The following is a 26,842-nucleotide window of genomic DNA, read 5'->3' as shown; positions in this document are numbered from 1 at the left end:
AAACTTGCATAAGTAACCTAGTTAAGCCTTTAAATTGCACTCAAATACTAGTGTCTTAAAAAATATTGAGAAAAGTATTATGTACTGTCATCATGACAAAACAAAAGAAAGGAGTTGTTAGAAATGAGTTATTAAAACTATTGCTTTAAAACTGTGTTGATTTAAAAAATCTTCATTTAACAGCACTTGGGAAACATTTGACAAAAGAATTACAATGTGACAGGAGGGATAATCATTTTGGCTTAAACTGTACATAGCAAAATAATGTATCATTCATTCATTTTCTTTCCAGCTTAGTCCCTTTATTATTTAGGGGTCGCCACAGCGGAATGAACCACCAACTTATTTACCATGTGTTTTACTTAGCGGATGCCCTTCCAAGCATCGAGAAACTAATATAATGTATATTTTATAATAATGTTATATTTTTTGTTTAAATCCACAATGAAGGGAGTAAAACAAATGCCACATTGATGAGTAAATGTACACTACCTGACAAAAGTTTTGTTGCTGTATCCAAGTTTTAGGAACAACAAATAATAACTTGACTTCTAGTTGATCATTTGGTATCAGAAGTGGCTTATATGAAAGGCAAAGGCCTCTAGATTGGAATGGCAAAGAAAGTGTTCATGCAGGACTCCCAGAGTTCAACAAGATCCTTTGGATTCATCTTCAAAGCCTCCTCCTTCATCCTACCCCTGACATGCTCGATAATGTTCATGTCTGGTGACTGGGCTGGCCAATCCTGGAGCACCTTGACCTTCTTTGCTTTCAGAAACTTTGATGTGGAGGCTGAAGTATGAGAAGGAGCGCTACCTGCTGAAGAATTTGCCCTCTCCTGTGGTTTGTGATGTAATGGGCAACACAAATGTCTTGATACCTCAGGCTGTTGATGTTGCCGTCCACTCTGCAGATCTTTCTTGCATGCCCTTATACTGAATGTAACCCCAAACCATTAATTTCTCCTTCACCAAACTTGACTGATCTCTGTGAGAATCTTGGGTTGATGCAGGTTCCAGGTCTTCTGCAGTGTTTGTGATGATTGGGATGCAGTTCAACAAATGACTCATCTGAAAATCAACCTTCTGCCACTTTTCCAAATGATCAACTAGAAGACGAGTTTTTATTTGTTGCTCTTGCAACTGAGATCAACGACAAGACTTTTGTCAGGGAGTGCACATTTCATATGAATTTCTTAGTTTTAAAATTGCATTATCCTGTTAAAATACGCTTAAAACAATCCACAAGTTGTGAAATGAATGTGACGTACATCTGTAAATCTGTAAATCTCTAAATCTGACGTAAATCCTGTAAATCTCTGTTTTCGTCCAGTCAGAAGATTCCAGACATGCCTTCAGATGTAGTCGGAGCGTTAATGTTTCTGGAGGACTATGTGCGTTACACTAAACTGCCAAGAAAGGTACGAAATATTTCCCTCAGGTCTTATATTTAATAACATTTACATTCCTCAGCAGAAGTGATGAGGTTTGCCGTGTTGTTTTGTTTTGTTTGCTGTTGCAGGTGGCAGAGGCTCACGTGCCCAGCTTCATTTTTGATGAATTCAGGACTGTGCTGTGAATCTCATAATGACGAGATCTTCTCTCTTTCTCTTAAAGCACTAATGACGTTGAGCGATTCGCATTTTTAACATTTCACTTTTAAAACATGATCATGTTTTGTAGCTGTTACTGACCTCATGTCTGTCTGCTAAGCTAATAAATGCTAATCTATGTTTTGAGACCGCTTTGTAGCACATTTCACACTCTCCATGAATCAAACACTGTAACTCACAACCTCTTTGTTGCGTTTATAAACTGGTGGGTTTAGTAATAAGACAAATATTATGATTTTCCTTTGGTGCGTGTGTGGAGAACTGTTAAACAGACGGAATTTACTATAGTTCGCATAAACATAAGTCAGGTTCAAATCCAGAGATGCAATGTCGCCAATCATCAATAATTAATTCAGCGCTTCCAGTTTCATGGCAATATGTTTTAAATACTTTAGCTCATCCATGTTTTCTGAAGAAGCACCGTAGGATGTAATGAAGACCACAACTCCCATGATTCCACACGCAAGTCACTGCATCATCAAGCCATGTGTTTTTTTGTGTGAATAGAATTACATGCGCTGTCCCAATTCGTATACCTGAAGAAACAGGACATACTTTTGAGTGTGTAACAAGAGTATGCAATGTTTGGGTCATGTTGCAGATGGCGTATATCAAGGAAAACGCAATTTAAATATTTTGCAGTTGGCTAGATATTAATTAGTCATTCAAATTACTTTACAGAGTACTCTCCAATTGAAAACTGGTCTCGCGCATTCGCCATGTTTGTAGTTTGTTTACACTTTTCCCCCAAGAAGATTGTAGTTCTAATCCAATTCAGGTCCTCTACGCACTATGTATTGTGAGCAATATTAGCGGTTAGATTATGGACGGTTCTACTCTTCCAATGTACAGTTGAAGTCTGAATTATTAGCCCCCATGAATTATTAGCCTTCCTGTTTATTCCTTTCCCCAATTTCTATTTAACAGAGTTTAACGATTTTTGTTTTTTCTGCACATTTTTAAACATAATAGTTTTAATAACTAATTTCTAATAACAGATTTATTTTATCTTTGCCATGATGACAGTAAATAACATTTGACTAGATCTTTTACAAGACACTTCTATACAGCTTAAAGTGACATTTAAAGGCTTAACTAGGTTAACTAGGCAGGTTAGGGTTATAGGCAAGTTATTGTATAACAAGGGTTTGCTCTGCAGATTGTCAAAAAAATTATAGCTTAAAGAAGCTAATAATTTTGTACTTAAAATGGTGTTTAAAAATTTTAAAACTTTTTATTCTAGCCAAAATAAAACAAATAAGACTTTCTCTAGAAGAAAAAATATTATCTAACATGGTGTGAAAATTTCCTTGCTCTGTTAAACATCATTTGGGAAATATTTAAAAAAAAAAAAAAAAAGAAAACAAAAGTTCAAAGGGGGGGGGGCTAATAATTCTGACTTTAACTGTATAATGGAACTAATGACTCATTTCCACTGAGTGGTACGGTACTGATCACCTTTTTCAGGCTTGTGTCTCCACTGCTAAAGGGTACCAATGGTACCATTTTGATGGGCGTTGTGTAAGAGAAAGTTTCAGCCGACGTCATTTGAATTTTAAAGCTGTACGGGTCTTTTCCATATCATATGAGAAGCACTTCTCGGAAAAACAGATGCTTTATACACATACCAGTTACAGAAAAACCTCACTTAACATACATTCAGGCCTTATTTGGGTTCAAAAACAACATGCAACATACAGTTCAACATGCAACATCTCATCTCTCGTGTTTGCACATTCCTGATGATGTCAGAAACACTTTAATAATCATGCGCATGTTATTAATGTGAGCTCAAGTTCATTATTTCAAATATAGATGCGCAGCAAGCTTTCTCGAGATAGTGAAACCACTCACGCTCAGAGGCCTCATAAACAACATCAGAACACACGGCAGATTCTGCTCTTCTTCTTGGCTTTGTGGCTGTTCATCAAGATGACGATAAGGTTTGTTTGAGCTCAGGTCGACCATGGCTTGTTAATGTATTTATTATTACGATGTGTAATGTTTCTGCTGTGTTTTTAAAAATGGAGCTTCCTTTGTTTTCATTCTCCTGGCTTGTGTACACGCTAGTGATGCATCTCTGTAAACCAATAGTGTTCAGCTCCACATCTGGCTCCGCCTTTTGGTACCCTTTGGAAAGGATATACCAAAAAGTAGTATGTTACAGTAGAAATGGCCATAAAAGCTCACCGTACTGTAACACTCAGTGGAAACAGGCCATAATACACCATTAATACACCATCCGGATAAGTTACCTTTGGCATATTCTTTTCAACATACTACGGGACACACTTTCTCTACTTACTATTTAGGACAGATAGTATGTGAAGTGGGACACAGCAATACAGTACTATAGAGGAAGTCGCAACGTCAGGCTAAAACGATTCTTTGTGTCAGTTTTTTTGTGTCTAAAATGTTTTGCTTATTTTGGTGTGAACGATGCTTTTATTCATTGTAATGAACACAGGAGACTTGATTCGAATGAAAGTTTTACTTTTATCTTAAATATATTACAATACTGAATGGATACCGTATGAAAAAATGAGCTTTTATCGTTTAATAATCAGTCTATGTACAGCACACAATGAAGAAAACAGCCATGAAGAATCTATGAACAGCAACACTGTGAACACAGTTCAGATGTGAACAGAAGAGAATCGTAAGGCATGAAAAAAGACGTAAAGTACAGCTGCAAACAAAACAATCACGTCCTGCATTGGTGTTGTGGTGCTTACATGTGTAAAGTATGATTTTCCCTAAATACATTCATTAGTATTTTGGTTGTGTCCTTCAATCGGAGATCGATGCTTGGGTGAATCGATTCATTTGACTCGGGTTCTACTGACTCTCGAGTTTGTGTCGGACAGATCAGGGTCACAGTGAGCAGCTTGTATTGCTTCAGATCGGTTATTCAAAAAGAAACTAAACTTGCGTTGAGTTAATGTGGATGAAAAATGTTGTCCGTGTGGTACTTTTGCACGTAAACTGCAAATACAAACACAGAAACAGGGCAAGTGTACAAAGACGATCCGTTTATGAAATAAAAACCTCAGTTTGCACAAAACCTATTGCGGCATTAATCATTCTAAAGCACTTATTTGTCGTCAGGGTTAAATATGTACATGTAGTAATACTGGATAGGAGGGAATCAAAGACTTTACAAAGTTACCTTAAAAATACTTAATATGCATCATGTTATTCGAGGATTACAGGCAGAGTGCAAAAAATCAGTGCCGACAGGTTGAACGCACAGCAGACTATATGTACAGATGATTAATAATACAATACTGACCAGAAATAGGCAATCGAACAAGGCCGAATGGTCACGTGACCGGGAGATACCGATACTGCAGTGTGGACGGTGTCATGCTGTAAACCAAGTCAGAAAACTGTGCATTGTGAGTTCATAATGTCAAATCTACCTACATGTTCATTCAAGGAAATTGTGTTTAAAGAAAACCTCAGCATTTAAATCTCATTAATAGTTCATCAACAGAAATGTTTAGTCAGACATTCGCACATCTCCGGGGTTTAGTTGGTACCATTAATTCATATTCACATGTAAAACATGACATTTATTTCTTCATCGATTCTGAATTCCACGTTAGTTAAATCCACCTTATTTTACTCTGGCGAAAATCATTTTGATGGATTCCGATAAAAGTGAAGTCAGCTATTTTCGTAAATGTTCAATCCCAGCAGACACACAACGCCATAAGACGGTAATATTAGGTTAGATTTAGGTTGTAATGTCAGATGATCAAAATTCAATGTCTAGCCAGCATCTAAAGACATTTTTTTGACATCCAATAACGAGATCAAATGACGTTGATATTTGGTTGATTTTAGGTTGTGTTGGAAATTGAATGGAATCGAACGTCAAGCCAACATCTTAAACCAACGACGTAATGTTTATCTGTCAGGTATAGCAACCAAAATCCTATGTCAGATAGACGTCATAGTGGTAACGTCAAGCTGTAACATCATTAGATGTTGATATTTTGTTGTTTTTAGGTTGCGTTGGAAAGTGACCAAAATCTAACGTCTGTCCGATGTTGGACACTCACCTCAACCCGATTTTCATTTCCATCCAACATGCAACGTGCCAAAACATTGGGGTACAACATCAATCTGACCTCATGTTGATGTCCTGGGCCTGTTGGGATGCTTCCATTCATTAGCTATGTTTACTATTATGACAATAAACTAAAATAATAACTAATACTAGTTTTCTTCCGCTAAATTAACTAGGAGTATCTGAAACTGGAAATTTTGTCCATTCACCATGAAAGCGATCCCGCCAGAAAATGAGGTGGAGAAATCTGATACGCAAATCTGTTCTTGTCATGTTCGTGAACGCAGCATGTATCACAAAAAAGGAAAGTACCCCAAAACAATCGGCTAAAATCACATTCTTACGCTTAAGAGACCATATAAACAACGTGAGATGACTGAGGGGCAAAATAAACACATTTAAAACACCAACAGTGGCTAATGAAGGCCTTGTGCATGATACAAACAAACATTCTTCTCAATCACACGCTTTACTATTTACTAACTAGTTAGAAACTCGCATATGGGCCCTGTTCACACCAGGTATTTCGGTTCATACAGTAAGTTAACAGCGAGCATTCCTGTGCTAACAACCTTTTCACCACTTTCATTGTTTTCACCATGAGAGTCTGTGTGGGCTCTTTCCTGGTCTTTTGATCTAATATTGTGAAATAAGTTTTCTGTTCTGATAGCCAAAAATGATGCCAAACACTGCGGCTTTGTGTTAAAAAATCAAACACATTTGACGAAACGAGCTTTCTTACTCTCCAAATGGTTTACAACCACCTCTTGAAGTGTTCCAAAGTGGACCTCAAAAAAGTTTACACCTGAATTGAGCCATACTGTGACTGAATTGACAAAAACCCATCTTAATACCAGATGTAAACAGGGTATTTGCTATATATCAGCAACTGATATACAGAACTGCGTCTGTGCCCAACAACTTTATTTATTGATCTATTAGACCTGCATTTAAGTTGCAATACAATAAAAAAAATAAGTCGCTACTTCTATTTAATTGCAGCTTTATTTTAGCACCTTAAAGGGTTAGCTCACCCAAAAATTTTAATTCTGTTATTAATTACTCGCCCCTATGTCGTTCTAATTAGAGGTCTGCACAAGACTGATTTTTTTAGTCCTGCTCCTGCCAGGTTTTATTCCGCACCCGTTGTATATTCAGCCTTTGTTCACCCTCTGCCCGCTTAGAATAAGTTTCTACCGGGCCCGACTGTTCCTGCTAAATATAGATCTGGTTTCCAGAAATTCGTTTCAATTAGGTACTACCAAAAGAGAGAGATAACAGGTAAAACTGTAGATTGTGCAAGAATTGTTGGCTAAATGTCAGTTTTGTTTGCGCTTTTATGATGAGATATGATTGCCGCCTTAAACCAGAGGTTCCAGCCCTTTAACTGGGGTAGAACTTTTAGGTATCATCACACCACGGAGAGAGTATTTTTTTCCATTTGCATCTATGGCAAATGAAAAAGACTCCCATACATCAGACTTGATGTAAACTGACTGTTTTCTAATGCAAGCTGAATGGCAGCACATCTTCACTTTGCTCTCGCATGTTGGTAAAGCGTACAGTTTGCAGTAACTAATTACAAATACTCAAATGACTGTAATTGAGTAGTTTTTCCTCAGAAATTGTAATTTGCTAAGTAGTTTTAAAAATTTTAAAAATTGTGTACTTTTACTTTCCCTTGAGTATATTTTACTGCAGTATTAGTACTTTTACTCTAATACTTTCCTTCAACCGGCAGTCACTACTTTATTTTTTCTTGTCGATGGTGATTGGCTAAAGTAGAAAAATTTGATCCCTGTCCAATCAAATCACACACAGAAAGTAAACCGCATCATAATGAACTAGCTCAAGACATGGGTTTTTAAATGCAGCAAACCTTTTGAAAGCATCAAAAATGTCCAAAGTCTTTACACGCATTGACCCAGAGACTGTTTATAGACTGCATATCACTGATGAGAAGATGAAGGGTGTCGACTGTGTGATGACTGAAATTACCAAACAGCCATAACTAAATCACTAAATAAATCAAAAGAAGAACGTAAAGAAGGGGCGATTGAAGGAAAGGCCGAACAAAAAATGGAAGGAAGGACCAAATAAAGGAAGAAAGGATTTAAGGAAGGACAGAACAAACGAAGGAAGGAACAAAGGAACGAAAGAATGAATAAATGAACAAAGGAGCTAATGAAGGAAAGAACAAAAGAATGAACGAACGACTGCATGAGTGGGATGAATAAAGGGAGGAACAAAGGAGCAAATGACTGAAAGAAAAAAAATGAACAAACAAATGAATAAAGGAAGGACAAGATGAACGAAGGAAGGAATATAAGAAGATAACTGAATGCACTACAGAATGTTACGTTTACACATCACTGCACAAACTGCATGTCTACCTCACAGAGTAATACTCCCTGCTCTTGAGTACTTTTTAAGGTCTACTTTTTACTCATATTTTGAGTAATAATTACAACATATACTTTTACTCGCACTACATTTTTGGCCATGTATTGGTACTTTTACTCGAGTATGAATTTTCAGTACTCTTTCCGCCACTGGTAACTGGTCGTGAGCACTGGCTGTGCACAGATATGCTGTTCCAGAATAACGTCGATACTATGGAGCGCTATATTGTTAGACTGCTCACTCCCGTTCAAAGTTACCAACCGCTTCCGTGTTTTATTCGGAAATTTATTTCTGTGCTGCAAGAAATTTGGTCGGGTCCTGCGGTACAGCAGACCTTTAGTTCCAATCCCGTGAGACCTTCGTTCATCTTCAGATCACAAACGAAGTTACATTAGATGTAATCTGAGAGCTCTCTGAGCCTCCACAGCCTGTAATGATCATAAGAAAAAGACACTAAACACCTAGCCAAAACATTCCATGTGACTTCAGAGGTTTAACTGCAATCACACGAAACTCCCAGAAGATCTCAAAAAAAACAAACTGATGCGTTTTGACGCGGTTTTTGGTTCCTTTTCTGGACGTCTCAGGAACATCTCTGTCTATTGAGAGTTATTAATGAAATCATTTGAATTTTTGGGTGAACTAATCCCTTAATCTACCCAATTAAAAGTAGAAGTGCTGAAAACAGGACACTTCTTCTTGTACCATGCACTAGGGCTGGAGACGAATGTAAATTTAGGACAGACGTTCTGTACGTTAAAATAAAAGTTCCACCAAAAACACTTTCCGAAAAAAAAAAAAAAGTACTACAATCTCACTCTGAATTATATGACATATGTACAAAATTCTCTGAGAAAGTGTAAGAATTGGACTGAATGATATTGTGGTGATGCATTTGGAGGAGGGGGGATGTTTCAAATGTGATTCTTACCAGCCTACGGAGCTGTCTTTCGATACATGCGGCACCCTTGAGTGAAAGATCTTAAAACTTTTGTACATCGTTACACTACAAGGAATGGATAAACATGTTTTTCTCATGCATACAGCAGTAGGTTCTACAGTGACAGCGTGCGTTCAGAACAATAGTTTACTTCCTGCTCTTGCGTGAGCTTGTCGCACCCGGGCAGCAATCACAAGACAGCATGTGTTTAGGGGGCGGGGTTTTAATGGGGCGCGAGTGGCTGCAGTTGTCTCTGTATCTGCTCAGCACGGCTGCCATTCTGGGTTTGTCTCGTGATGAAATCGTATTCCTGAGTCCTGTTTTACGAATGGGAATCTGTTACCGCGCTCCTCAACGTCCAGGGTAAAGACGGCTCCATGCCACAGATGCTGAACAGACATCGGAGGAGACCACTCACTCGTCCCTTTGTTTCTCCATGTCAATTCCTTTGTTTTCTCACTGGTTTTCATTTTCTCATTCATACAAAAGCAGAGGAAAGTCCTTACGGAGTTTTGCAGACCAGTTTCCAGGAGTTCTTTTATATTGACGTTTCCCACAGCTGAAACAAATCATCGGGGGAAAAAATTACTTCATGCTTGTAAATGTAAGATATGAGCTATTCATATGAAGAGATTTTATTGTGGATATTTTTTAAAAGATCTTCTGAAAAAAATATTAGTGACCTTAAAAAATGGTCAGCTACTGGACTAAGAATTGAGAATTGAGCAAGTCAAAATATCATCTTTTTCATTAACCCTTTAACTACCGCACCATGAAAACAATTCGGATTGCATTTCTGGGGTCCGTTCTTCGTACGTGGATTACTTAGTTAGCTGGATTTGGTTACAGACAATTTGACGCGATCCAGGATTGTTTTGTTCTTCAAAGCTGATCCGAGAGTTGTTGTCATGGCAACAGTTCTGCTAGCTCAAACCTGATCGGAAGCAGGTACAATTCATATAAACAGGATTAGATCGGGTCAGTTCAAAACAAAGATAATAGAGAAAGTACCGAATTCTGATATTTTCTTACAGTAGTAGTTATATAAACTTGGGAAAACAGTAAATATTTTTTAACTATATATAAAGTTAAAATTATTAATAAAATAAATAAAGTTATATATATTAATAAAACTTATGCAATCTGCACCCCCGAAATGAAAGTACAAAGACTGCCACCTGGTGGTGCAAAGAGAAAACATATTGATATTAACTTTTTAGATCGCTTTAGTACAATTTGTGTATGATAATAGAAATGTACAATATGTGACTTTAAAAAAAATAATAATAATACATTAATGCAATCATAAACATGTTTTAACAGTTAATATGCCAGTGATTATGCTTCACAAAAGTTGCAGATGCCTTTACCAATATCAAAATGCTTTTGTAAACATACAGTTATTCCATACAGCGATTAAAAACCCGGCTACTACAATAAAGAAAATATTTTCTAAATGTAGAACTCAATACATTGATTTGCATTGAAATACATGATGAATACTCTTGACACATGAAAGTGTAAAGCCTGCAGCTCACAACAAATGTGGATAGTTATTGCGTGTCATATTTAGCAAACCGTTTACTGCTAATTTGATGTAATTTTACTCACATGGATAATTGAATATTAATCAGATGATGTCATTACGCTGTTGTGCCATCAGCCAATCGTTGCATTGCTGATCATGATTTCGAGGATCGATAGATCTGTCCTTCACAACACACGCAGCGATCTCAGATCAGTTTATCCAGACATTCTAATCTGATTCGCGAACTTGTTTGAAGATCCAAATTAGCGAGAGATCAGTTATCAAGATTAAAAGATCCAGGATCTGCCAAATCATCTTAGATCATTTAAGCGAGGTACGAAGAACGGACCCCAGAACTTGCATTTATTTGTCAACACATGCCATCATTTCTAAAATATCAGCCTCTACCAAATGGTTGATATGCCTGTGTTTAGGGTGAAAGTACCAGAATTAATACATATATATACTATGAAAAATCAGAAAATAGAAGTGTAAGACCAATTTATTTAAAAAATATTCAAAATAAAACATTTTTAAATACTAAATCATCTTTAATTTTTGAAGTTTGTCTTAAAATATTTCAGATTCTCTAAATAATAAAAAGTCAAAAACTGCTCACTTATGATTATTACAATAATCTTCAGGCAGACGTCAGCCTAAAAAGCTGATTTTTTTTCTCTCAAAATATTTGCATTTACATTTTCATAAAAAAAAAAATCCAATAATTGCACATTGCACAACACTTGTTTCAAACTTCTTAGAACTGACCCTTAAACTCTCCTGACTTCACTTTTGTTAAATCTACCAAGTACTCTAATATAATCACTGGACAGACTTTCCATAGTGAAATGCATATGTTTCTATAGCCGCTTCTTAGATAATAGCAAACAAAATGCAGCTTGATAAACCCTGAATCATAATAGTTGGTCCCTATGAAAAAAACTACCCACTCGAAAAAAAAAATAAATAAAATAAAATAAATAAATAAATAAATAAATATATATATATATATATATATATATATATATATATATATATATATATATATATATATATATATATATATATATATATATATATATATATATATATATATATATATAATTTGGGAAATATTCACAGGAGGGCTAATAATTCTGACTTCAACTGTATTGACATTTACATAATAATAAATCTGCTAAATGCAAACAAAGCGGTGTCGACGTACCCTGGCACTCTGTCTGTTGGCCTTCCTCTCCTCGTCTGGAAGGGGAGGCATGGGGTAGGGGTATCTCCGGCTGGAGGCGATGGAGCCTGTTGAAGAGGTGGGTGATTTGGCTGGTGACAGCGTCCTGTGGGATCACAGAGATCTGACATTAACACTGAAGTGTACAAACCAGACAACTGCGTCAAGATCCAGAACAAACATGGAGCTGTCACCTCTGACCCCTTGAAGAGGTCAGAGGGAGTGTTTCCAAAAGCAAACCATCATCCAAAATCACTAACTTCATCAGTCCTTGCCACAAAAATACCCACTTAGTGGAGAGTGAAGCTGGGATGTTTAACGAACAAACATACCAGACGTCATGTGGGCTTACAAACATGGCGGACATGATGAGGTGATCAGGACAGACACATGTGATCATCCACACAGAGACTACGGCAGCCGTACGATGATGACATCATAGAGCGCAAAAGCAACACAGGTTACACAGCAGCCGGCATGCAGAGAGGAGTGTGTGAGCGGGACTGAACAGTGAATCACAAATCATAATGAATCAAAATAAATAAAAACAGAGCTTTAACTACAATTAATGAGGCTCATTTGGGTTTTTATGTACACACACTGATGAACAAACACAAGGATATACACAGAGCACCTGAGTGAACGTCACCAAAACACACTTTTACATCCAAAATCAAAAGGAAAAAAGGTCACGTGATTTTTGTATTGATTAACCAATTGCGTGTCATAAAAATCAAGTGAATATTTGAAAACCCTCAGCTTGAGTTTAAAAGTTAGGTGTTTGAGTAAAACAAAATCCCAGCAGGCTCACAACATCATAAGATGTTAATATAAGGTTAGATTTAGGACGTGACGTCAGGTGACCAAAATTCAATGTCTAGTCATCTTCTAAGAACAATGTTATTTTGACGTCTAATAACGTTGATATTTGGTTATTTTTAGGTTGTGTTGGAAAGTGACCAAAATACAACTTCGAGCCAACATCCTAAACCAACGCCATGTTGACGTCAAATATTGACATTTATTCGTCAGGTATAGCAACCAAAATCCAACGTCTGATAGATGTCATAGTGGTAAAGTCCACACAATGTCAAGCTGTTACATCATTAGACGTTGATATTTGGTTATTTTTAGGTTGTGTTGGAAAGTGATCATTAATCCAACGTCGAGCCAACATCTAAAACCAAAGCAATTCATTCATTCATTTTCTTGTCGGCTTAGTCCCTTTATTAATCCGGGGTCGCCACAGCGGAATGAACCGCCAACTTATCCAGCCACTTTTTATGCAGTGGATGCCCTTCCAGCCGCAACCCATCTCTGGGAAACATCTACACACACATTCACACACACACTCATACACTACGGACAATTTAGCCTTCCCAATTCACCTGTACCGCATGTCTTTGGACTGTGGGGGAAACCGGAGCACCCGGAGGAAACCCACGCGAAGACAGGGAGAACACGTAAACTCCACACAGAAACGCCAACTGAGCTGAGGTTCGAACCAGCGACCTTCTTGCTGTGAGGTGACAGCACTACCTACTGCAAACCAACGCAATATTGACGTCAAATATTGACATTTATTCATCAGGTATGGCAACCAAAATCCAACGTCTGATAGACGTCATAGTGGTAACGTCTATACAACGTTAAACTGTACCATCATTAGACGTTGATATTTGGTTGATTTTAGGTTGGAAGCTGGACTTTGACATCAGCCTGATGTTGGGTCCAGACATCAATCTGATTTTTATTTCCAAACAAGATGCAACGTCCCCACAACGCTGGGGTACAACAGCATGTTGATGTAATGTGCCTGCTGGGAATATTCTGTAAACTACTGACATTTCTTCCAAATTTAAAAAAGTTCACATTTAGATCTTTATTTTGCATAAACTAACATAAAGATGGCATGTTGTTTTCAGACATGGTTGCATCCATTTTTAGACAACATAACACCCAATATCTTCAGAAAAGTTTTGAAAGCAATATTTTGTGGAATAAACCTGATTTTCAATGATACACTGTAAAAAAAAAAAAAAACGTGTTAATTAGCAGTTTTTTTTTTTTTGTATTTTGTGATTCATGTTTTTATTTTTTCCCATTTATTTATTTATGTTTTTGAATTGCATTATGGGACCTTGATTGAATCTTTAACTTTGAAAAGTAAAAAAAAGTGACTTTTATTTACATTCTTAATAGTTTAAAATGATAGATTGTTTAGGTTGGTGTTCTACTTACAACAACTTTAGTTCTAGACTTATTTCTTAATATATTATTTTTTATACATCATATTAACAACTAAAATTTCAATAAAATTCATTTTGTTAAACTGTAGAGTTGAATTTTCAACATTAAAACTCAACAGAGCAGAGATCAAAGTCCAATAATGCTATTCACAACCGTAAATAAACTATACGGAAACTGCTAATTAACAGACTTTTTTTTTTTTTTTTTTTAGTGTAACAAATGAAAATATCCTAAATGGGAATCATTTTATTTAAATTAGGGAAGAAACATTATCAGATCTTTAAGGAATAAAACCATTCTTAAGTTAATAATTCATTATAGTTATGATAATTTGGGATTAAACATCCCTATTTGTTATTTAAAATGTCACAGTGCAACAAAAAGTGTATTTTTTCCTGTTGATTTTGGAATGAAATCTAATCTTGGTTTAGTACGATGACCATATGAAAGGCATTCCTGTATACTTGCATCTCATGATTACTGATGTTTACACTGATTATCAAATGCCTTCTGTCTCCTTCAAAGACAACCATCAGTTACATGACTGTATTGTGAAGTATGAATGGAAGACTTCTCAGGACAAACACTTATGGCTCATGAAAACTCTGGATGTTAATCCTTGTAGCTGCAGAAATGTTCGTGCATATACAGTGCACTACATTTACTCGAATATTGAAGGTTGTTTTCTTTCTGTTGATGACTTGTTGAATAAAATAATCCATGTTGAGAGTATCGAAAGGAAACAAATACACTGAAATGAATGAATTTTGGGTATTTCTGACAGGGATTTCTCCTAAAACCCTAACTCTCAGGTCTCATCTCTGAAAAAAATAGTATTTTATTAGGGAAACAAATGACTGAAGAGAGAAATTAATGGATAGGGGACATATATACAATGTAGGCTGTTGATATTGTACCTAATGTAAGGTCCTTCAGTGTTTTTATTCACATCTTCTACCCATTTAGTTACATAATATTCTGATTTGACGCAAGGGGTTAAATACCTGCAGGAGGAGGACGGAGAAGGAGTGATGGTGAACAGAGAGAAGGAGAGAGGGAAGGGTGGGAAAAGAAGAAAAAGCACAGGAGAGATTGAAGAAAGAAGGAAGTCGGTAAAAGACAGCAGCAGCACTGACATTGCTTACAGTCCATGATGCAGGTGAGAGAGAGATCAGACTTCAGCACCTACACAGATATCATCAAGCTTTGCGGCTCTTAGATATTATGCTGGATGGAAAAAAATAAGGCTACAAAAATTCAGCTATTGTGAAAACTTGTAGTTTGGACGGAGATAGAGGCCAAATGTCTTTAACCAGTGAAATCTGATTGGTGCCAAGTTTGAACAAACACTGTTAATGTATAAAAATTTAAGTCTGATGTTTACATATAATACATATTGTATTGACGAGATTAAACTGTATGGATGGCAATTAGGACTAAAATAAATTGGTCCTGATTGCCTTACATACAGGTAAAAGCACATGTTATAAACTGCTGCCTTGAAAACCTGGAATAGTCATGGAATTTTGACATGGAAAAGCCTGGAAAGTTTTGGTTTAACAAAAAAATGGTTAACAATATTTATACTTGAATACATTTTAATTGATAATATCGGTGTAACCCATTTGTCCCATTGCACCCAACCCGGTCTGAGCTGGCATCGAACCAGCCATTCTTTGTATGGGAGTTGGTTGCTCTAACAAGGAGGCTAAAGACCATGGCTTCTAGTGTCTGTTGCTAGAGCACCTTTAGAGGTCAGTGGAGTGTGGTTAATCTGCACAGCACTTCACTAGCTGGCCTCCGTTATACTCACCCCCCTAAACCTTACCTATCCCGGACTAGCCCCCACATGTATCCCACTGGTTCTACTGCACCCAACTCGGTTTGAGCTGGGATCAAACTGGCGATTCTTTTTATGGGAGTTGATTGCTCCAACAAGGAGGCTAAAGACCATGGCCTCTAGCGTCTGTCGCTAGAACTTTTGAGGTCAGAGGAGTGAGGTTTACCTGCACAGCACTTCACTAGCTGCCCTCTGTTACAGTAACCCTTCTAAACCTCACTTCCATCCCGGATGAGCCCCCAAGTGTAACTCACTGGTCCTATTGCAACCAACCCGGTCTGAGCTGTGATAGAACCGGCGATTCTTATTATGGGAGTTTATAGCTCTAACAAGGAGGCTAAAAACCATGGCTTCTAATGTCTATCGCTAGCACCTTTTGAGGTCAGAGGAGTGAGGTTTAACTGCATAGCACTTCGCTAGCTGGCCTGTGTTACACTCTCACCCCCCTAAACCTGGAGTCGGTTGCTCTAAAAAGGAGGCTTAAGACTGAAGACATCTGTCACTAGAGCACCTTTTGAGGTTAGAGGAGTGAGGTTTACCAGCATAGCACTTTGCTAGCTGGCCTCCGTTACATTGGTTACATATCAAATACAATAGTTAATGCTTGCGTGTACTTTCTCTTCATGTGATGTTCTCTGTGTGGGGAAAAAAGGCAACTCTCATGCTAATGATACACATATACGACTTTTTGAGCACTTTGGGAAATGATGGTGAGACAGTGGGTAACTAATTAGGGCAATGGGTTACAGATCCAATATTGCCTATTCTTAATAAAAAAGTACTCAAGCAACATCGCTCTGCAAAACTGCCCAGCAACATTGCACAAAAAGTTGCTCTGTGTATCATCAGCATCAATTTCAGCTGCACATCTGCTTCACTGTCATTCACCTTAATGCAGGGAACATTTTGAGTGCCATGTCCAGAAACAACCTCAGCCTGCAGAGGTAAGATACTGTGGGTACTAAAGGTGAATAATTTGTACTATTCTCATAAGTCAGCATTTTTAAAAACGTTCACAGACAGTGGCTAGCTTAGCGTTTGATGAATAAACTCCTATTTTTTACAGTGGGTGACAGTTCAAAATGACCACTACCACCACATGTGGTGCCGCCACAGGATAAAGGGATTATTAAAATGTTTTTAGGTATAATAGCAGTTTGTGGCGATGCCGCCAGGGAGCACAAAGGGACGGGATGTGAACGGACAGAAATATACAGTATCTGTAAATATCCTGCTACTTGTAAATGAAGATGAAATAATGAAACAAAGCATTAGAATTCCTTCATAAATCATTAAAAACTTGTTAACAAGTTATATTATCAGTATAACTTTGTACTTTATGACTGTCTCCTTATTTTTAGTAACTGACTTTGGCAAATGTGATGGCAAAAGTACCAATCTCATTGGTTTACTAGTTTTTACATCCCAGGCTCATTCTGATTACATAGCCCTATATACAGGCACGTGCACACATAGGGCTCAACCTGTGCCCACATGCCCTTTTTAGTCTTGGATAGAAAGTGCCCTTCCAAAATGATCAAAAGTGCCCACCCCCCCCCCCCCCCCTTCAGTAGGCGCACGACAATACCGCTCTTGAGTACACACGCTACAACACCGCTCTTCAGTACGCGCGCGCAACGACGACAACAACAACAACCCCCCCCCACCCCGCCCTTTTCAGAAAATTTACCCTGCACATGCCTTTTGGACAGTCTCTGCACGGGCCTGCCTATATACATTTCTGGAGAGCAAAATACATCCCAGGAGCTACGTTTATTTTGCAAATCCACCAGAGACCCCTTTGCACGCTTTTTGTGATCTCAAAATTCTCTCGTGAGTGCCATTCATGCCTGCCTGCTCTTCTCGCGTAAATCCAACAGAGGCCGCTGTTGACTCACTGACTAACCAACCGACCGATAGCCCTGTAACGTTCCTTTTAAAGATGAAATGCAGCCATATGTAGCTCTGGCTACATCATTTACTCCAGAAACGTAAATAGGGCTACATTTTCAGAATGAGCCTATGTTGAGTTTTTGAAGTGCTACATCAAACCAAAAGATTATAGTTATAGTATTTAGTCACAAAGCATTAAACGCGAGCAAAACTTAATAAAATAATATTTTAATAAATGATGACAGTGTGTTAATTTTTCTGTGAACTCTTCCTTTAAATTTAGCAGAACTTTTCCATAACCATCAACCTGTTCACTGGTCAAACACATTGTGGAAGTACGATGTCTCTTACTAATATTTTTGAATATCTTGCTTAAGATTTTAATGAACATTACAATAAAACATAGTATTTGTGTAGGTAAGCTTCATGTTTTTTTTTTGTTTTTTTTAGTTAGTAGTTAGTTTAGTTATTTGTCACATGCGTTTGATTTCAGTTGCAGACACAAGCATCAAGCTGAAATCACAATCCATTGTGTCCATACAGTTAATGACAGACGTGCAGGTCAGTTTCAGCGTGCTGTTCTTTCCAGAGATTTAACCAATGCATTGCACCAACAAACACATATCATCAAATTCATCAAGACATTTACACACTGATACACATGGCATAGAGTTTAGCCTGTGTTTGTGGTAAAGACTTCTCTTACTCTGTGGAGTTGGAGCGAGCACGGAACTTCTTTCCTTTAAGCTTCTTGCGGGTACCTGTGATGTTTCCTGCAGTAACAGACAAAGACAACACATGACTTGAACACTGAAATCAATCTAATTCAAGCTCTATAATTTAGAGAGGATGAATGTATGGGTTACCTTGCCACGAGTTGCTTCTGGGTCGTCCATTTTCACAGACGTCAGAGATGTGCTTGGCATCTGGGATTCTTTCACTCCAGGAGTGAGACAGACCATTCGATCTTTAGACCAAAGAATGGTTCAAGTTCATTACTTACGGATATTAAAAGGGTTTTGCAAAGGGAAAGCAAATGACTGAGATGCCACATGGGTCATTCCTACCAAGCAGAACATATTAATCTTCCTATCGTGTATTGAATAAAATATTAAGCTCAATGTTATTAAAGAAAGAAATCATTATTTTATTATAATATTGTAATTAAGTGAACATGGGTGATATCTGGATGTCTGGATGCCCCATTCCAACATCTGAGATGGATAATTGGCTTAGGGATTAAAGGGATAGTTCACCCAAAACTGAAAATTCTGTAATCATTTATTCAACCTTCATTTGTCCCAAATCTGTTTAAGTTTTTTTTTTTCTGTTAAACACAAAATTTGAAAAATGTTGGAAACTGGTAACCAATGACATAATTGTTTTTGTTCTACTATGTAAATACCTTTATAATGGTTACCCTGTTTTAACCATCGTGCACTGTTTAAATGTACTACCCTTTCGTTTAGTTAGGGATGAAAACATAAACGACTGTAACAATGCATTAGATAAATATGTATTTTCAATTTTACTTTTGCATAAATCTGTCAATCAACCTCAATCAACCTGATCAGAACTACTGAATGTTTAAGAAATTACAGGATTTTAACTCTTTACTTGCCAAGGTTAAAAATTATGTCACCTACTTGGTGGAGAAAAAAAAACAAAAAATGACTTATTTTCAGTATAAAAATAATTGTCGACTGGATTTTTTTTTTACCTTTTATCACAGTGTTGACATGTGAATGATTAGTAACAACATTGCTTTTGACGCGTTATTAGTTTTTGTGCATTGGGTATCAGCAAGCTGGTACCCATTCAAATCCGATCTTGCACATGTGCTATATGTTGTGTGTTTAAGCCAACTAAGCCATAAAGGCACTAGAAAGTAAAATTAATAAAGGTGAAACTGACGGGCGCAATATGGTCATTAACAGAAAATTGTTTCACCTACTGAAACACTGAATATTTCACTGTAATTTAATTTATATTAATATTTTATTTAACAGACCAGTTTTGGTGCTAAAACATACCTCGTTTTGAAATTTCTCCGATAACATTTGATGAGGGATTATTCAGTAAAACTCGCCTCAGAGTGTTTAGGTTAGTCTGCGTCAAACCTAAAATATCAGACTTTGCTAAAAGGCTGGTTATTTTACCAATCATTAGAGTCAATAGTGGTAGCCTATTGCATATTTCAAAGAAAAATTGTAAAAATCTTAAAACATAAGCTGGACCATAACAGATCAATGTCGTAACGAATGCTTGAATAATATACTGTCGCCTAGTTTACCGCAAGCATCATGTTTTTAGTTAGATTGTGCCGTCTGCCATATACAGTAGGCCTATAGGTCTGTTTTTATACTGAAGAGGATATATTATTTGAGTTCAACACCAGAATTACAGAAACTGTATTATGCTTAAAAAAAGGCACAGTATCAGGATCGGATCTATATTGGTCAATACTTAGAATTTTGGTATCGAGATCGGATCGGTCCAAAAAATGGCATCGGTGCAACCCTAACAAAAACAAAGACTGTGTATTTCACAGTATCATTTCGATATCACCCTAGAGTGGAGTAAAACATCCCCAACAGTGCATGAGGGTTAAACATTGTATTTAAATATCTCTTTCAAATAAATTTAAAAAAAGGCTTGGAACCTCTTGAGGGTGAGTAAATACAAATTTTGGCTTAAACTATCCAATTAAGTTATTGTGCATGGCTTTTTCTTTTCCTTACTTAAAAAAAAGTTTAATGTTAAAAAATATATATTTTTTAAAAATAACATGCAATAAAGCTGCTGTGCCTTTACAGCAAATGCACTGGCTACTCTGGCAACAACAAACAAAGCATCTTCACTTGTTTTAAAGCCTTGTTCATTTAAACGCCAGTGTAAATTTATAGTGATTTCTTTCTATACAAATAAATAAACTGAATAAAATGTACTGTAAAGCAGGAATGACCCACATGACTTTGATGAGCAGAACAAACATGCCGAGATGAGCGAAAATGAGCATGAAATCATGAAGAAATGACACCATGAAGACACAGATTTACCTACTGCACCAGCATTAATGATAAAAGAGCCAGAAAAACTAACAATTACCAAAAATAGAGAGAAAAACAGACAGTCACAAACAGCACAAACCTGCAGCAGAGAAGTCATCAAGGAAGGAATAAAAACCTGCAAATCTTGACTAAAAATGGTGTCCTGTGGAAGGAACTGCACACTTTTTTTAAACGTCTGTGCCAAATAAAACACAAATTCTTTAATAATACAACTCAAGAGCAGGAACTTGCCGATTATGAAAGGAAGAAAAAGATGAGATCTCATTTGTATCTTCTTGACAAAATCGAAATCAAAATGCCTTTTAGCTTATGAGATGTTTCTCGAGTCTCAATTGCTTCTTTTCTAGCTTTTAAGAAGAGATCACACTGTCTAAAACAATCTTCAGATTTGCACAGATACGCACTGATGTCTTATGTTACTAATGAGGTCATATGATGTTATCTTAAAAAGGCAATATTTTGTTATTGTGTGTACTCGAAGAGGTTTATAAATGTACATAATTATAACATGTTGAAAATGTAGAAACATAAGGATCCTCAAACACAAGTTTCAGCTTCTAAAGCACAAAAAGTTAATAATGGTGTTGTTGTTTTTTCAGATCAGTTCAAGGCTGGCTTTGATTAAATATTTCACATTTTTAGTTTGTAACTGTTGAAACTATGCAAGCCTGTTCCCACCACTAAATAACCAAAATTATCTCAGAATTGTGTGACACAAACTCATAATTCGGACTTTTTTCTCAATTGTAAGCAGTTAACTCGAAATTACGAGTAATTAATTAAAAATTGCTAAATATAAACCCACAATTCTGAAAAACAAAGTCACAATTGTGTGATATAATGTCAGAATTCAGAAATGTCACAATTCAGAATTATGACTTTATATCGCAATTCTGAGAAATAAAATGTTTTTATTACCCCAAGTTTATGTCAGGCAATTGTGAGAAATAATTCTGAGAAAAAGTTTTATGAGATTAAAAAACAAATTATAATAATTACAATTGTGAGTTATAAAGTATTTTCCTGTTATGGAGACTGGCCTTAAATGGAGTGTTAAAGACACATATGGTTTGCAACTGTTGAAACACTATAATTTACTGAAGCCTTCTTTCTGTGCATGCGCCTTTAGGTGCAAAACCAGCATCTGGATCTTGATCTCTGATGTAGAATAAATGTGGCTCTGGATCCAAAAAACAATTCTATGTTGCATGGATAAATATTTACAAACAGCCCAAAATGTGTCAAAATGATAAAGATCAGGTTCCATGAAGATATTTAGTTTTAGTAATATTTATTACATTAATTTCCATAAATCTATCAAAAAGTAAGTTTTGATTTGTAATATGCATTGCTATGAGTGGAATTTGGAAACAATTAAATGGGATTTTCTCAGTATTGTGATTTTTTTTAAACCCTCAGATTTTGAAATAGTTATTTCTTGCCATATAACAAACTATACATCCATAAAAAGCTTATTTTTTTCAGATGAAGCATAAATCTTTTATTACACTTATTTCTGGTTTTGTGATAAAGGGTCACAATTGCCTTTTAGTGGGAGACAATGAACTTATATCCATATAGATACAGTACATTTATTCATTATTTTTTTCCGGCTTAATCTTTATTTCAGAGGTCGCCACAGCGAAACTGAACCGCCAACTATTCCAGCATATGTTTTACGCAGCGGATGCCCTTCCAGCCGTAACCCAGTGCTGGGAAACACTCATACACACACTACAACCAATTAGGTTTCTTCAATTCACCTATACCGCATGATTTTGAACTGTGGAGGAAACCCAGGGAGAACCCGGGAAGAACACGGGGAGAACATGCAAACTCCACACAGAAATGCCACCTGGCCCAGCGACTTTCTTGCTCTGAGCCACCGTGCCACCCCCATATAGATGCATTCAGTACTAAATGAAAAGAAATCAAAGCATCATATGACCTGCTTAAATGAAAGAAAACTGCTCTCAAAATAAACTGTCATGTTTGTTCTTAAGATCTGTCAGTTTTCAGAGCAGGCAAAGCAATGAAGATGAGGATGGAGATGGAGATGAAGCACACCTGAAGCCGAACAGAGAGATGTTTTGGCTGATGGAGGGGATAGAGGGGGTGAAAGAGCAGGTGTTGATCTGGAGGTGAGACAGGTAAGCAGACCTCTTCTTGGAGCTGCTGCCGGAGTTGGAGCTGACGCCCTGCGGCATATCACTGTACAGAGAATCAGCATCTCCAGGCTTCTTCACATAATCTCCCGGAGGCATCGGCCTGACAAACACAAGAAGGTTTGATCTGAAAAACGGGGCTAGGAATACTGTCAAACAACAAAAATCTGTGCAGGATACAAATACGTTTAAAAGTCTGGGGTCAGCGTGTTTATTATTTTAAAGAAACTCATATTTTATTCAACAAGGACAAAATAAATAGAAATCATATTATAATGTTGCTAAATACTTAACTTTAGAATAAATTCTGCGGTATAACTACACACTATGAATCATCTATTAAGCATTAGCAAATGGTTAATTCATTAAGCATTATCTCTACATTAACAGACGTTAAGGAGCAGTTTATAAATACAGCTACAAATGCTGTAAGCTTGACTAATAAGCATGTGAAATGTGCCTAATAATTGTACTATATCATACTTTATTACTTATAAATTATTCATTACTAAATTCAGTATTGCAATTCTTATAAACCATTTGTATTTAAGAGTAGGTGGTGGCTTTTAAGATAATTCAAAATGAGTAATTAAATGATTAAAAAACTATTCAAATGATCATTTATATATTTTATTATTCAGGCATATAGTAATGGTTACTATATATGTTAATAAATGCTTTATTAACTCAACTTCATGTCGTTGTGTGACCAAATCTAGAGCGAGGACTATGTTTTATAAATCCCTCATTACAGGCAAATTATCAAATCAACAATAAATGTTTGCAATCTTCTCTAAAAAGTAAAATGATTGTAAACTTAAACATTGCTGAATAACAGGAGTGTCAAAACACAATTAGAAATAAATACAATTAAATCAAATTGGATAAAACAACAATAATTTAATAATATATTGTGATTCAACATTTCAGTGTTATTGAGCGAAGTTCAAACTGTACAGTAACTTTATTTTACATAAGACTGCAAAGATTTATTTTTTTTTTGATACAGTTTCATTTGTGTATCTTCAAATGAATAGAAATGAATAAAGTCATTTATTTTCTTTCTTTCCTGTTCAGAATATAACTGAGCCTTTAACTGTCATTTATAAGGGATTTATAACGCATAAATAGTCTTCACTTTAGATTAGGTCACAAAATTGGATGAAGTAGACTTAATAAAGTATGTATTAACACAAATTATTTATTGGTATATAATTGTTAATTTTAATAGTTTATTAATAATTTACTTATGCATTTTGAATGATACATTTTAAAAAACACAACTATTTTAAAATAACAGGTTTGTAAATAACTCAGTACTTAATTTATAATGAAAAAATAATCATTAACAAAGTTAAAAAATACAATTATTAAGCACATTAAATATGTGCTTATAAGTCAAGAATACAGCATTTGTAGCTGTATTTATAAACTGCTTACTAACATCTAATAATGTAGAGTTAATACTGATAATGAATTCACTATTTGCTAATGCTTAATAAATTATTCATAGTGTGAAGTTATTATAAAGTGTTACCAATTCTGCTGTTTTGAACTTTATATCAACTTTACTTATAAAGCACTTTTTCAATATTGATAAAACTAGAAACTTTTTTAATCACAAAAAAAAATCCTCTTATTAAAATGACCTTTTAAAATCCTCTTATTAAAATGATTTATTAAGAATTATAAGACAAACAAGACTAGAGTGATCGCTGATTTCAGAACAGCCCAACATCATTAGATGTTGATATTTGGTTGATTTTAGGTTGGACATTAACATCTGACTGATGTTGGTTTCCTGACTTTAACATGATTTTAATTTCCAAACAAAATGCCACATCCCACGATGCTAGGGTATAAAGTCAATCTGACATATTGTTTACATCCTGTGCCTGCTGGGAGAGTTCATAATAATTAAAAAAAAATATATATATACTTATAGAGAAAGCTGCAAATTTAAATGTGAAGAATATTTCATAATGTTTACTGCTTTGAATTTTTGATCAACAAAATGAAGGCTTGTCGAAGAGCTAAATTATTTATTCAAAACCTTTATTTAGAAGTATGAGTAATACTATTAGCCTTAAAGCAATGAAAAAAATGCACTCCTTCACACAACACATATAGAATTAGACCTATAAAAGGAAGAGAAAAGTGGACAAACCGACAGAATCTTCTGTGTACGTCTGATTCAACATACTGCCGCTGTCTGTAGGTTCTTCACAGGGAAAAAAGACAAAAAATAAATGAAGTTGAATATGTAAAGTCTGAATTTTTAGGAAAATCAAAATTGAAACAACAGTAGGGTAAAAAAAGAGTATTTTCATCTGTAAAGTATTATATATTTAAGCTATTTTATTAAAATCTGCAACCCAATTCAAAGGGTGCATTCTTTAAAGACCACAGCACAATAAAAGAAACACAACAGATGGATCTCACTGAGCAGAGATACAAACATAATATTTTTGTCAAATAACACTTTATGCTATATACTAAAACAACATTTTTGATTAGTAATATACATTGCTAACCACTTCATTAGCTTCACTTTAAATTTAAAGACAATCTTATAAATATTCAATAATTTTTTTGGACCCTCAGATTTCAGGTATTAAATTGTTGTAATTCAGCCAAATATTTTTCTATTCCAACAAAGCATATCAAAGGAAAGCTTGATGATGTTTCCAAACATGGACACTTATGACTTTTGAACTGAAGGATGCAGACTCTGAACTTAAACATGCATCTGTGTTCATGTGACTCACTTATATCCCCATGCAGAAATCCCTAGAATTAATGCAAGGACCAGGATAGAGCCAGCAATGGCCCCGATGATGATGTTAGTAGTGATGATTCCTGATAGAGAAACAAAACAATTAATACCAACGCAACTAGCAGTCAACACTGACCTGCAATCATCTGGACAAACCGAATCTGGACGTAATCATGACTAATATTAATGCTTGATACAAAATCTATTATTATTTTTTGTCCAGTTGATCGCACAGCAAAACCAGTCCAGGATAAAAACTCTGGGATAGAAATGTATGATTCTTTCCGTCCATGGTGTCTGTACGGTAAAGGCATCCATATAAATCAAATCCATAAACAGGGTACATGACGAGGTTTGTAACAGCACAGCACAGCAGATAAATAACACTGTTAGCTTTCATTCAGACAGAAACACAGAGGAATGATGGGGGTGAGTGAACGACAACAACAACAAACAACAACTCAAATCTAAACTCACTGTCACTCCAGCAAAAGACATGAGCCTGTCCACAAAGAAGGAGTGCGTATCAACAAAAGCCATGAAACAGACAAATCAAAAGAGAAATTAAAAGCGTGTGAAATGTGAGCGTGGTGAATGAACCGTTGAACATGAATATGATAACAAAACAGAAGAATAACAGACCAGTAAAAAATAAAATCATTACACCAATTTATTCAGCAGTAAGTTCATTCAAAATCTTAATATCTGTGTATTTGCTCGGAAATGGATTACAACTGGATAATTGGCGTCAATCAAATAAACTGTGAAAGATAATGGATTTAATGTAATATGTAAAAAATAGATTCATTAAAAGCTGATTCTGTGCTGAATCTCACATTAAATAAATTGCAATAATTAAATAAAGTGCATTAATATGGTTCTGTGTGCTAAAAATAGTGGTAAACGTGTTATAATGTACTGCATGTCAAATAGTTTTTTAGATTCGTTTTGACATACAGTGCTCAGCATACAGTTGAAGTCAGAATTATTAGCCCCCTGGAATTATTTGACTGCTTGTTTATTTTTTCCCCAGTTTCTGTTTAAGGTAGAGAAGATTTTTTCAG

At 35.9% G+C, this 26,842-nt stretch overlaps 3 protein-coding genes across 8 annotated transcripts in view; 1 reads left to right on the top strand and 2 right to left on the bottom strand.

Moving 5' to 3' along the window:
* washc5 (WASH complex subunit 5) overlaps positions 1–1,740 on the top strand; it is a 31,276-nt gene extending 29,536 nt beyond the window's left edge. Inside the window, 2 exon segments of the mRNA NM_200183.1 lie at positions 1,333–1,420; positions 1,522–1,740. Coding sequence (NP_956477.1) covers positions 1,333–1,420; positions 1,522–1,578 — 145 coding nt within the window. The 3' untranslated portion in view covers positions 1,579–1,740.
* Positions 1–26,842, bottom strand: part of dpy19l1l (dpy-19-like 1, like (H. sapiens)) — a 754,017-nt gene that overhangs the window by 129,260 nt on the left and 597,915 nt on the right. The window lies entirely within an intron of this gene.
* The window catches only part of adam22 (ADAM metallopeptidase domain 22), a 130,623-nt gene continuing 107,869 nt past the window's right edge, over positions 4,089–26,842 (bottom strand). For 2 of the 5 annotated variants that reach the window (XM_087287689.1, XM_087287691.1), the window contains 7 exons: positions 25,771–25,861; positions 25,170–25,223; positions 22,905–23,105; positions 18,633–18,733; positions 18,473–18,539; positions 11,766–11,889; positions 4,089–9,589 (listed from right to left, as the gene is read on the bottom strand). In XM_087287689.1, coding sequence (XP_087143815.1) covers positions 9,569–9,589; positions 11,766–11,889; positions 18,473–18,539; positions 18,633–18,733; positions 22,905–23,105; positions 25,170–25,223; positions 25,771–25,861 — 659 coding nt within the window. In that variant the 3' untranslated portion in view covers positions 4,089–9,568. Of the gene's footprint in view, positions 9,590–11,765; positions 11,890–14,950; positions 15,038–18,472; positions 18,540–18,632; positions 18,734–22,904; positions 23,106–25,169; positions 25,224–25,770; positions 25,862–26,842 lie in introns of all 5 variants that reach the window. The other 3 variants (XM_087287690.1, XM_087287692.1, XM_087287693.1) reach the window with 2 other exon arrangements.

This window comes from Danio rerio, chromosome 16, assembly GCF_052040795.2.
Source record: "Danio rerio strain M-AB ecotype USA chromosome 16, GRCz13ab, whole genome shotgun sequence".
NCBI lineage: Eukaryota > Metazoa > Chordata > Actinopteri > Cypriniformes > Danionidae > Danio > Danio rerio.
Note: the sequence above shows the minus strand (reverse complement) of the source record. Positions and strands in the feature narration are given on the sequence as shown.